The following is a 12,758-nucleotide window of genomic DNA, read 5'->3' as shown; positions in this document are numbered from 1 at the left end:
TGAGGCTTGACTGAGAGCCAAGCCACCTCCCTGGGGGGAGGGGGTTCTCAAGACACGAGGGGGTTGCCCAAGTCTGTAACATCATTCGCATCAGAGCCAAGCCTGGGGCTGTGGCCTTCTGTCCCCTTGGCCAGTGTGCTCTCTGCAATCCCTTGGTCATAACAGCAGTTTGCGTCTGTTAAGCACCTACGGAATGCCAGACATTGGGATGGATCGTTCTTTCTCACCCTTCAGCTCACTGTAGTTCTGAAGAACCCCCACTAGCAGGTGCAGCCAGTTCCACTGATTGTGGAGAAACTGAGGGATGGAAATGGAAATACCCAGCCAGATGCCGGAGGGAGGGAGGGAGGGAGGGAGGAAAGGGAGGAAGGAAGGGAGGAGTACTCTGAGACTCTAAGACATACTTCAAAACTACAAGAAAGTGCCGAGCAGAGGCGCAGAGCATGCTGGGTAATTCCTCTAGTGTCTGCAGGACAGGGGCACCACAGGTCTTGGCACACACCTTAAGCCTCGCAAGGAGAAGCAGCCCTTGGCTGTTGGCTCTGAGATATTCCTGACTCTGACTTTCCACCCATAGCTGCGCCTGCATGCACAGTGTTTCTAACCTGGCCTCTCAGTGGATGCTGAGAACCCTGTACGGTGGAGCACGGTGAACTTCCCTCCGTCCCACTGCTGAAGACTGAGACCTGGCGAGGAAATGGGAGTTGCTTCCCAGGAAGCGCCCAGGCCCCCTACATGTTTGTTCTGCCTCCAGGCTGTGAATAACCCACCCTTGTTCCTGTATTGGCACAGGCCTGGAATCTTCTGTCTTCTATTCTCATGAGAAGCATAGACCTTCGGGCTCTTGGAAGTCCCAGAATTCATCCTGCAACTGACCCAGTCAGGCAATAAGATGGATGTGGCTAATTTGTGCCTCAGCTCCTGGGACTCTGGCCTGGAGTCTTGGAACTCCAGGTCCTTTTCAAGGTTAATCTAGTTAATTAAGCCCGCTTGGAGGTAATCTGCAGGAGCCTTGACCCTTCGAGCGAGCATTCTTATCATGGTTGGGAGAAAGCAACAAAGCCCAGGAGAAGATTGGGGATTCTGAGGTGGAGAGCATCATTTGGATGCCGGCTCACTTTAGTAAAGACTGAATGAAAAACAAGAAAAGTTTCACCAGATGATGTTCCCTCTGCCTTCCATTCATTGCCCAACAGATGTTCACCGAACACCAACTTGACGGTGAATTACAAGAATACAGAAATCCAGACCACACCACAGTTCCTCAAGGAGGCTTCATCATGGAAGCAGAGGGAATCCCTACGCTGGGAAATAAGGCCAAAGGACTAAAGTGTAAGGGGCCTTGGTGCCATAGACCAGCACTCAAACCAGCCTGGAAAATGTAGGCAGGAGACGGAGGTGAGCTCCCTGAAGGGTGAATGGAAACTGGTCAGAGAAGCAGAGAGGGAAGGGCGTAGGAGCACAGAAACTTCTTATAACTACACAGGACACCATGTGTTTGAGTAGACAGATGGGAGGAGGGGGTTGGAGGATGGATGGCAAGCATTGAGAAAGAAGAATCCTTTTAGGGCCACACGCACAGCTATTTCTTGGGCTTTAAAGGGCCTGTGAGGCACTAGGAGATCCTGTCTTGGTGAAGGCTGATTCAGTGGGGCTGGGGAGAGCTTGGGTGATCACATCCTAACCCATCCCTGGTGCTGGTGTTCCTGGAACACACTTGGAATAGTCAGGTTGCAGAATCTACAAGGGATTTAGGCTTGATCCGAGGCAGACGTATGTAGACATGGCCAGTGGTTCTCAATCTGTGGGTCACAGCCTCTTTGGAGGTGAAGCAACCCTTTCACAGGGGTCGCCCGAGACAGCAGAGGTATCAGATATTGACGTTAGGATTCAAAACAGTAGCAAAATTACAGTTTATAAAGCAGCAACACTAATAATTTTATAGTTGGGGGTCACGGGGGCATGAAGGAACTGTATGAAAGGGTCGCAGCGTTAGGAAGGTTGAGAGATATTGAGATAGGCAGACTTCCTCTGCTTTCCTGAGACCTTGGGTGAATGGTTCAGGGCTGAAAGAGTGTGTGTGTGTGTGTGTGTGTGTGTGTGTGTGTGTGTGTGTGTGTGTGTGTGTGTGTGAAAGAGTCAGAGACAGAGACAGAGAGACAGAGACAGAGAAAGAGACAGACAGAGACAGACAGTGAGACAGTGACAGAGACAGAGAGACAGTGAGACAGAGACACAGAGACACACAGAGATACAGAGACACAGAGAGACAGAGTCAGAGACAGAGACAGAAAGACACAGAGACAGACACAGAGACAGAGAGAGTCAGAGAAAGAAACAGATAGAGAGACAGAGACAGTGAGACAGAGACAGACACAGAGACAGTGAGACAGAGACACAGAGACAGAGACAGAGACAGAGACAGAGAGAGACTTGTACATCAAGGGCAGGCTAATAAAACCAAAAGAATTAAACATGGAGAACTCGGCTAAGAGTTTCTGGTCCAGCTCAGCCAAGCAGGTCAGTCTCTCACCCGGGCTTGGGTTTTGAACCCTCACTGCAGAGCAAACCTGTATACTGGCCCTCATCCCCAACCATGATCAACTCCCAGTCCACCCAGTCACGCCACAGGCTGACCTGTCAACTGCTGATCTGCAGTGAGGGATCGAACTGCTGAGCAGGGGACTCGAGCCAATAGCTGGGCTTTCTAGAAGGAACGGCTTCCCACTTGAGCCGTCATGAAATAGTTAGGTGACACCGTGAAAGCATTAGTTCAGGAGTCCCATTGACCTGGGTTCAAGCCACTGTCTGTGGCCACGGGCAAAAGTGTTGTCTCTGACTCCAGCCTGGAACCTTTGTATCCGCCGGGATTGCAGACCCAGGCTGTGGATTCCTCTGAGAAGAGCCGCTGTTGATTATATAATGCATGGCGCCTCTGGAGAGATCACACAAGACAGGTCCCTTTAAGACAGGGGTTCTCACCAGTCCTGATACTGCGACCCTTTAACCTCATGTTGTGCTGACTCCCAAGCATAAAACTGTTTTCATTGCTACTCCATAACTGTAATTTTGCTGCTGTTATGAATCATAATGTTAATGTCTGTGTTTTCCAATGGCCTTGGGTGACCCCTGTGAAGGGTCGTTTGTGACCCATAGGTTAAGAACCACTGCTCTAAGGAATCATCATGGCTGATGCTGGGAGGAGAGAGGAAGTGAGCAGAGACAGCTGTCCTCATGAGACCTTTTCAGCCTCAGAGGGAACCTCAGTCCAGCATGGTGGGGCGAGACCTGGTCCAAGAGCTGAGAGAGAGAGAGAACTCCTGATAGGGGCTACCAACCACCTTTCAACTCTTCTCCATTTGGGATATAGTTATTGAGCGCCTCCTGTATGGGATCTATGTTGTCGGTTTCTGGGAGGAAGCTGGCCACAAGAGCAGGCTGCTGCATGCAGTTTTCATTCATTCTGTTGAGGTGGACAGAAGGGATAAGAGTACGGAGAACAGATATAACCATGTGATAAACACAAAGACCATCAGATGGTGATGAGAGATGCGGAGAGAGGAGGCAGAACATAATGCAGAAGGCAGAGCGCTCCCACGAGGGATATGAAATGCTCCCGGGAGAATATTGCAGTTTCAAAAGAGCTAATCGAGGTGACACTCCAGCCAAGGCTTAAAGATGGTAAGCGAGTGAGCCCGGAGCATGCCTGGGAGAATGTAACAGGCAGCGGACACAGCCAGTGCAAAGGTCCTGAGGTAGGAGCGAGCACACCAGAGACTGAGAATGGAGTTGACTGACCCAGCAGTGAGTAGGAGGCGTGGTTTCAGACAGTGAGGGGTCGGCCCCATAACCGCAGAGCACTTGCAAGGAGCTGGGTTCTCACTTCAGTGAGCTCTGAGCAGAGGAGTCATGATCTGACTCCAATATTAAAAACAAATCTCCTCTGGCCCTCTTTCAGTGGAGACCGCAAGGAAGCTGGGAATCCACAGTGAGGCAGAGGGAGAACAGCGGAGGGCGGAACTAATTTGTGGGTGGAACAAGACAGAGGGTGGGCAGGGGCTAACAGTGGAAGGGACAAGACAGGGGGGACGTTGGGCGGGGCTAGCAGGGTGGAGCGAGACAGAGGGAGAACGGTGGGCGGAGCTGGTACTGTCGCTGCCATCCTGTGTGGCAGGACCTGGATTCTCAGACAGTCAAGGCAGAAATCAACAGGGTCTGCACATGGATTGGACATGGGGCATGAAAGAGAAGTCGAAGGTCACCCCAAAGTGTGTGACCTGGGCTGTCTTTCACCGAGCTGGGAGGGTAGAAGGGTGTGTGAAGGGTCCTCTGGAGCTCAGTCTTAGAGACACTTTTTAAATTAGGATCTATGAGTGACACGCCGTACCAGGTTTTGTTGTGGTGTTTCTATACACGCACATAATATATTTTGATTATGTTCACCGACATCACCATCTCTCAACCTCCTGCTGATCTGGATGATTCTTTCCTCAACCATCCACTCCGGTGCTCTCATATCTTTTTATTTCCTTTGGCGATCTAGCGAGTCTTGGTACCGTTACTTACAGAAGCGTGGGCCTCTTTCCAATCTCTACACCTCTTGCCATTTGAGAAAAATATTTCTCCCTTCCCTGGCTAACTGCTTATGGATCCTCACAGAGGTGTGGCCTCGTGAGTCAGTCCCCCAAATGTTATTTTGAGACACTAGTTAGATACCCACACAGGGCTGGTCAGTGGGCAGCAGAATATAAGAGGTGGGATGTTAGGCAAATCACAGGAAGTGGGAAATGTATCCGAGAGATGACGAATTTGGCATAGTAAAAGCAAGGGTCTGGACCATCTGGAGTTAAGGTGGAGCATCTGACTAGACTTTGGTGGGGACTGGACAGGGAGGCGGCTCTGAGGTCGTCCCAGAGGAATTTGGGGATAATAAAAGGTCTCTGCAAGTGTGCTCAATCTGGATGAACCGGCTGGCTCCTAAGACTTGCTTGCAAAGCACAGAAAGGTCCTGCTACCCCATTTAGGTGCACCCATGCATTCATTCATTCAATCATTGATCCATTTGTTAGCAACAATCCCCTCACTCTCCTGCTAACAGTCATTTTACTTTCTGTAGACCCCCCTCACTCTCCTGCTAACCCTTTCCCTCACTCTCCTGCTAAAAGTCATTTTACTTCCAGTAGACCCAGATATGAGTCCTTCCCTTAAGTTTGAAGTCCGTCAGGAGAGATGGGGCCACGCATATAATAAATCATCCCACACGGGCGAAAACATCCAAGAAAGGGAAGCAATCGGGGAGGAGAGATGTCTGTCTGCAGGAAGCAAAGCCAGGAGGGCACAGGAGGCCGTGTCTGGTCCAGGAGGCTGTAAAGAGGCTAGACAGGAGCTGTCAGGTAATCTGCCTGATCGCTCACTGGCTGGGTGGCCTGCCCCAGTCCCTTCTTTCCTGCTGAGAGTATAGTCGCCTGGCAGAGCTGCCGTGGGGAACAGAAGGGACAGCATGTTCCCGAAGCTCAGACACTGCCTGGCTCTTGGTGGCACTTTCAAGCTTGCTTCTGGGGACGTACTCATTGCTGATTCTGATGGCTTTTCCCCAGAGAGCCTGAGGTGAGGGACTCTGCAGAAAAGGAGAGGGAGGATGGTTGGGGTGCCCTTGGGGGTATGTGGAGAAGCTTCATGCCAGGAGTTGGCTTTGGTGCCCACCAAGAAGGGTGTCTGCTTCAGTACCTGCCAAGAACACATCCCTATTCTTCACCAGGTCCTGGCTTTTTCCTTAATAATTCAAGGATGAAATTGTCCTCTCTCTCCATCCAGAGCTAACTACTGAGCTCCTGAAGGCAGGGGAATCCTGAGATACACATTCACACACATGTGCACATGAACACACATGCATGTACACACATGCATATGCACGTGCATGCACACACATATGTGTGCACACACAAACGTGTGCATACACACATGCATTCACACAATGCACACACACATTCGTGCACATGCACACATATACACACACAGAAATACATGCATGCACATGCATACACATGTGCACACACAGAGACATGCACATGCACAATGCACATGCACACATGCACGCACACACGCAGACACGCAGACACACACATGTACACACACCTATGCATGCACAGGGACACACTCATGCACACACACCCACAAATGTCCATGCACACCCACATAGAGATACATGTACACTGCACACACACACATACACATATGTCACACACCTACCTCCCCACTCACACATATACTAGTGCCACCCCAGGATGCATGCAACTGGGGGACTACATTCTTAACAAGCGGAGGACAGACGAGCAGCTGCAAAAATCTACGGAGAGGACAGAGCAGACAAGCCACAAATCTCCATGGCAGGCGGCGAGCTTCCCGGTCTGGGCTCGTTAGTTTTAAAATAACACGGCAGAGAACCGAGATAAAGGGTTTCCATGGGGGAAGCTGTCAGATACCACATCTCACATGCCAGAGACACTGGAGGGACTGCTGGTCCCTCTCCCTGGGTTGTCTGTATCACTAGGTTCCCCTGTCAGCATTTGTCAGAGCCAGGCTGGCTCTGAGGACACAGGGCCCAAACATGGGTAAGCTTATGTAGTCCGTGGGGACAGTGATGGGGGTAGGGAAGGCGGGGTCAGGGGCAAAGCAGAGCTCATCAGATCTGCAATGGAGTGGGTGCCACTTCTTGGTCAGACTCCAGGTTCTTTCTGAGCTGTCTTCTCCCACGGTGTCCTGCCAATGCCACACCTCTGTCCTGAGGTCACTCCGCTGTTGGTCAGCCAGTCATACTCTGCTCCTCGGTTCTCAAGTCTTCTGCCTAAGACACAGACCCAAGACTCTTCTCTATTGAATGCAAAGCGGCAACGAAGCCTGTGATGGTCTAGGGCTGTCCTCTCTACTTTGCTACTTCTTGTGCTTGTGACCCCATAGGAAATTGCTAAACTCCGTCAAACTCGAGCTTTCTCCTCTGGCGATGGGACGTGTTGGTCTGCCTTCTAAAGGGGTGGTGGAATATTTAGCACGTTTCTGGACACTCAGTAAATGACTGGTGCGTGGGTTTGTTGTTGTTGGTGGTGGTTTGGGGGATGGAGATGAGGATGGTGATGATGGTGGTGGCGGTGGTTGTGATGATGGGTGGTGATCATGGTGGTGAGGGTGATGGTGCTGACAGTGGTAATGATGGCAGGATGAATGCACGTAGCAGCTGCTCCATACCGACCCCTCCAATCAGCAGAAAGCTTTCGGAAGATTCTACCTCTGTAGCCCGAGAACCGATCGCCAGTGTGCTCTCAAATCATCCCTCCCCCACCCCCGTTAGGCTTGCCCCAATCCATCCTTTGTCTGCACCCTCTCTCCTCCCCGTGGGAGACAGGGAGCCCTGGAGAAAGCCATTGTCTAGCTTTGCACGGCAGCGGCCATTTCTCAACTCCAGCTCAGGTGCCCAGTTCTCACACTCATGGGAGCGGCTCCTCCACACTGATTCTGAAGAGGCCGCTGTTGGCAAAGGTCTGGTCCTCCTCAGAGACGTTTTATCAGCCTTTTAAAAGTCAAACCCATTACCTGAAGATTGTGAGTTTATTAGGGAAGTTCGTCTTTATTAGGTAGCCAGACTCATGATCACCTCTCACTGAATTTTACGGGCTCTCCTTGGCCCCAAAGGGGTTTTGAACGTGGGTTGTGTGTGTGTGTACATATACTGGGACACTTTAGGAAAGCTTCCTCCCACACATGTGTGAACAGCCATCTCTTAAAGCTCAGCTGATAACAGGTAGGAATTTAACAGTCAGAAGCCACTGGGACTTTGGGGTCAAGCTGACTGGAGCTTAAAGCTGGTCCTGCTGTTTTCCGGCTGAGATCTTGGATGAGCCTCTCTAGTCCCTAGAAACATGGGGATGACTACTGCATCTGTGAGAAGACACGGGCGGGAACATAAGACCTTTCCTGGTGCAGTAGGTGCTCAGTCAGTGTTAGCTGTCACTGTGGTCGGGATTATTTATTGCTAATGGCTGCCAGGGCAGACTGGAGCCCGTTCCTTTGCCCATTCCCTTGCCTAGACTGTGTTCTCTCTCTCTGGCTTTGCCAGGGGAGGCCTTGCTCATCCTTCTAGGCTCAAGGCAGCCATCATTCCCATTTCTCTCCCATTCCTCTTGCTCTGGAACCCCTGAGCCCCCGGCTGCATCCGCCACCGGATGCTGGACAAGGGCACTCGAGTATCAAACTCTCCATTTCCTTGTTTTAAAGACAGGCTAATAATCTGTCATGTGTTTAGATGCTTATAGCAAACACACGCTTATTAGGCTGAGCACAACGTCTTATCGTAATTATAACTGCAATTACGATCTAAAGAAGCTTGTTAAATCCAGCATGAAAAAGAATTTCCGCGTGGCAAGGAGTCCTGGGGTTCTCCTTTCCCATCAAGCTCCGACACTGGCATCTTACTTCCTGTTTGCCTGGACCAGTTTGGGGGAGCCCGGGACACGCTGCTGTGAGCTCCAAAGAGCCTCTCCAGTGCTCGCTTTTGCGGATCTGGTTCTTCTCAGACTCTAAGTCACTCACATCTCTTTGCTTCTTTCTCAGTACCTTTGGGGGTAACACAGTGAGTCACCTCCAGCTGTAGTGTCAGAGTGAAGTCTCCATATTGAGCGAGACCCTCCTAAGAGCCAAGCACGCTATCGAGGTGTTTCAAGCCCACAATATCATTCAAATCCCCAAAGCTCTCGAGGGAGGTACTACAAGAGGCTCAGAGAGGTATAGTGACTTGCTTAAGGATCTACAGTAAGTCTCAAGTAATCCCAGCATCCTGAAGGCACCAGAGCTTACTGCACTTGACTTCCAGACAGACCATGGCCCCCGCAACCCAGATGGACGTCTCCACAGTGTCTGGAGCAATCACCTCCCTTCTCGCTCTGGTCCTGTCCCCTGCGACCAACTCCTTCCCCTCCCCCGCTGGCTTCTGCTGGCTTCTCCTCATTTTCTTGCCTGAGCCCAGCTCCCCAGCTGGCTGCCGTCCGCTTGGTCTATTGACCAAGTCATTCAATCAATCAGCCTGCTTGCCCTGACAGCTAAAAAACACCCCGTCCACCAATTTTCCCTCCAGCGTCTTTCAGAGGTCCATGGAACCTCACTAATTTGGAATTTGCAATGATTTCTGACATAGACCCTACATTTCTCATTCTGGTTAAAAAAAAGAGAGAGAGAGAGAGACTGGATGAAATGACATCCTGCAAACCCTTGGGCGCTCCCAAGAAAGGACCCGGCAACCAAAAGGCTGTGTTCTCACTTCATTCCTCTTTGTCTAGCCCTAACCCCTGCTCACAATAATATCACCAGTAACCATAGCAGACATCCTCACCGGGTGTCTGCTGTATGCTGTGCTGAGCTCTTGACATGGGTTTATTCTCTGTCCTCATCACCATGACTGCAGGCTAGACAAGTGTCAACTGGGCTAAGGGGAGAAACTGAGGCAAGGGAGGGTCCTGCTGATGGGTGGTAGAGATGGGATTCTAATCCAGCAATCTGGTTCCAGAACCTTAATCAACCCTTCTGCCGCCCTGTCTCTTGGGATGGGCACCCCCTGGGTGGGGCAGATTTGAGTCTCCTTCATGCCCCATTAATACACCTCCAACTTTGGGCTTTGTACCCCACCACGCAGTAGGGCCGGGTCTTTTCGAGACCTTCTATATCTGTGTGTGGAAGCCACCAGAGTTAGACGGTCAGACGTTTGTCTTGAAGAGCGCTGCTGGTTAAGAGGCGCACACGTGGTAAGGAATTTGGACATCTCTAGGCTTCAGTCCTGCTCGGGATCAGTGATGTTTTGCCCTTGGGGACCAGCCATCTATCCAGAGCAGTTCTGCTCTGTGCTGCTGATAATGTTGGGAAATACACAGCTAGCTAGGGGAAGCCACACTCGATCCTCTCATGCAAAAGGACCCCGTGATGTCTTTTTGCTTATTTCCTGAGTAGAACTACCTCTGTGGGTATGCTGTGAGGCCTCCTTCTTTGGGTGCGAATGGAAACATGGCCATGCTACACAGGCATTGAAGGTATGCTTTGAGCTGGGAAGGCTGGCCCATTTAGAAGAACTCATGATACTGCTTCCCCAGCCCCGTTCGACCGCTAGGTGTAGACAGAGCTGTAATTTCCTCTACAGATACTCTGCCTTCTGAGGAGACTGGACTGAGACCAGAGTCGGGGGACAGCATGAGGGACTTGCCCAACTGCACAGCTCTCAGGCCGAGTGTGACTTCCTCCTTAGGAGATGATCATTACGGCCACGTACATGTAGCCAAGAATGCTCGCACATTTATGTGCGTGTACCAGAGACGCGGAGCCCAGTCATAAATGACTTCAATATCTGGGTACTGACCAACAACCCATCTTTCAAAGCAAATGGGGCATTGGCAGTCAAAACTCAGGGGTGACACCATTTGTGACTCTCTGCTCTGCTGATGTGAGCAGGCTCCCTCCCATCTCACCTCCAAGGCAACTCAGCCCCACCCCTCTCCTTCCCTGTCTTTGCTTCCTGCTACCTGCTCAGTCCATTGCTCAACCTGTGGATGCCCTCGGATTCACCCCTGACCCTATCTGGTCCCCACTCTGTGCAGACAGCAGGGCTGCCCTTGCAACACCACCCTTTTCTTCTGCAGAGCCCGGGAGAAACAACCCCGAAACTCACTGAGGCACCTCAAGCCTTCGAGGACTAGCCCCACACAGCTCCCGGGGCCCAACTACTTCTCATTTACTGTGTTCAGACCACCTCGAAGCCCCCACCCCCACTCCGAGCCCTGAACAGCCCCTGGCTTTCTCCTGTCACGTGCAGCACACTGTGGAGTTCAAGAGCTTGGCCCGGAGCCAGATTTATTTATTAATATTATGTACAGCATTCTGCCTGCATATGTGACTGCAGGCCAGAAGAGGGCACCAGATCTCATTACAGAAGGTTGTGAGCCACCATGTGGGTGCTGGGAATTGAACTCGTGACCTCTGGAAGAGCAGTCAGTGCTCTTAACCGCTGAGCCATCTCTCCAGCCCGACTGCCGTGTTTAAAACCCAGTCTAACACTCTGGAGTTACTGACTGGCTTCAGCTCTCTGGGCTTCACCCGTCAGCTGGGATTGATAGGACTGTCTGCCTTCTAGGGCTATGGGCAAGAGTAAGCAAATATGTGCAAAGCTCTGGGGACAGGGCCGAGCATAAGTGCGTGCTCTGCGTCAACCTATTTTAAAGATCCTTCTTCCTTTGGGTCACTTAGTGTTTTGGTCACACCTTGCTTAAGACACCTCCTCCAGGAAGCCTTCCCTGATTACCGAGATGCTTGTAGCATTCTGCTCTTTGTGGTCATCACCCCGCCCCCCCCACACTTTCATTTTAATTGTTTAATTCTTGCTTCCCACAGCAGGACGGACCGCATGGGAGACGAGTCTGGGGTGTCTACTCCACGGTCCTCTCAGACCGTGCTCCTGACGGGTTTTCAGAAAGCATTTGCTGGGTGAAAGGACTGACCGGAAAGGCAACCTCATCAAGATAGCAAGGTACAGGCGGCCTCGTAGAGTCATGGCGCGGTATATTACTCAACAGTGCCGCGGAGTCAGCTGGGGATCGTCCCCTGGGTTCTAGGACACGGCCATTTGGAACAGATGTTTCCACATGATGGGCACGTGCCAAGGGGCGGAGAATCCCGCGCACACAGACCGAATGTGGCTCTCCCCTCGTTCTCTTGCTGCCGTGTGCAGACACTCCCCTGCCTCCCACTTTTGAGAAAGAAAACCTCCCCAGCCCCCTCGTGGCAGAGGACAACCCAGGTACCCCTTGTTCGGTGTCCTGGAGTCTCGCTCACACCGCCTGCCTTCCTTCCCTGTGTGTCCCCCACCAAGCCGATTCTGAGCTCACAGGTTCGAATCCCTGCTTTGCTGTATACTGTCCTATGACCTTGGGCGACCTCGGGGCTCTCTGCCTTGATTTTTGTGACGATGACAGTTTCCCTGGTTGTGATAATTCTGTGAGTTAATAGATGGCCCCTGTCACGCAGGTCGTGGTAACACTCGGCGACGCTCTTCAACACCTTTGAACAGTAATGATTGCGAGCCCCTGCCTCACCTTCGCGTTGTTCTGCCTCTCCCCAGTGCCTCTGTGTGGCCCAAGACTTGGGCTCTTCGGTGTCTCTAGACGCTTCAACGGCCATCTTATCTAGCTCTGGCCCAAGACAGGGCGATACCTTGTGGCACGCCAGGCAGTGGCACCTTCAGCTCAGCCCTACGCACGGTCTGGATTACAGAATCGTCATCTAACTGGTGCAATGCCTCTGGTCATCTTAGCTAGGGGGCTGCTCCTTTTTATTGAGCCTTAGGGATAAGGACTGAAGGGCAGCTTGTCTGGGACAAGGCTAACTTTCCAGGGGGAACACGAGAAGCCAGTGTAGCCCACGTTTGCAAAGTCTCTCCACCCATGCACTAAGAAAAGCTGGGTATGGATCCATCAGCTCACGTGAGTTGTGAGTGGACAGGTGCTCCAAAGGGACATTAACTCCCCCCACACACACATTTTGCAGCCAGACAGCCAACCCTCATCGGCCAGAGGAAATACTCAGGGGAAACCACTGGCCTCCTCTACTGGAAACCAGGCTGGCACGTTTGAGAAATGGGTGTGGAGGAGATGTATAAAAGGTGACAGCATCAGGTACTGAGGATGTGTCTGAGTGTAGAATAGAGTTGGGGAGAGGGCTGCAGTGTGTGC

At 51.7% G+C, this 12,758-nt stretch overlaps 1 protein-coding gene across 1 annotated transcript in view; it reads right to left on the bottom strand.

Annotated features, from left to right (window-relative positions):
• Nucleotides 1–12,207, bottom strand: part of Srrm4 (serine/arginine repetitive matrix 4) — a 61,557-nt gene extending 49,350 nt beyond the window's left edge. The window contains exons 1-4 of the mRNA XM_032886503.1: nt 11,896–12,207; nt 8,467–8,607; nt 5,415–5,617; nt 3,335–3,463 (exon numbers count right to left, since the gene is read on the bottom strand). Coding sequence (XP_032742394.1) covers nt 3,335–3,463; nt 5,415–5,617; nt 8,467–8,607; nt 11,896–12,207 — 785 coding nt within the window. The remainder of the gene's footprint in view (nt 1–3,334; nt 3,464–5,414; nt 5,618–8,466; nt 8,608–11,895) is intronic.
• Nucleotides 12,208–12,758: the final 551 nt, after the last annotated feature.

The sequence above is a fragment of the Rattus rattus genome, chromosome 16, assembly GCF_011064425.1.
Source record: "Rattus rattus isolate New Zealand chromosome 16, Rrattus_CSIRO_v1, whole genome shotgun sequence".
NCBI lineage: Eukaryota > Metazoa > Chordata > Mammalia > Rodentia > Muridae > Rattus > Rattus rattus.
The sequence above is the reverse complement of the archived record's forward strand: the minus strand, read 5'-3'. Positions and strand labels throughout refer to the sequence as shown.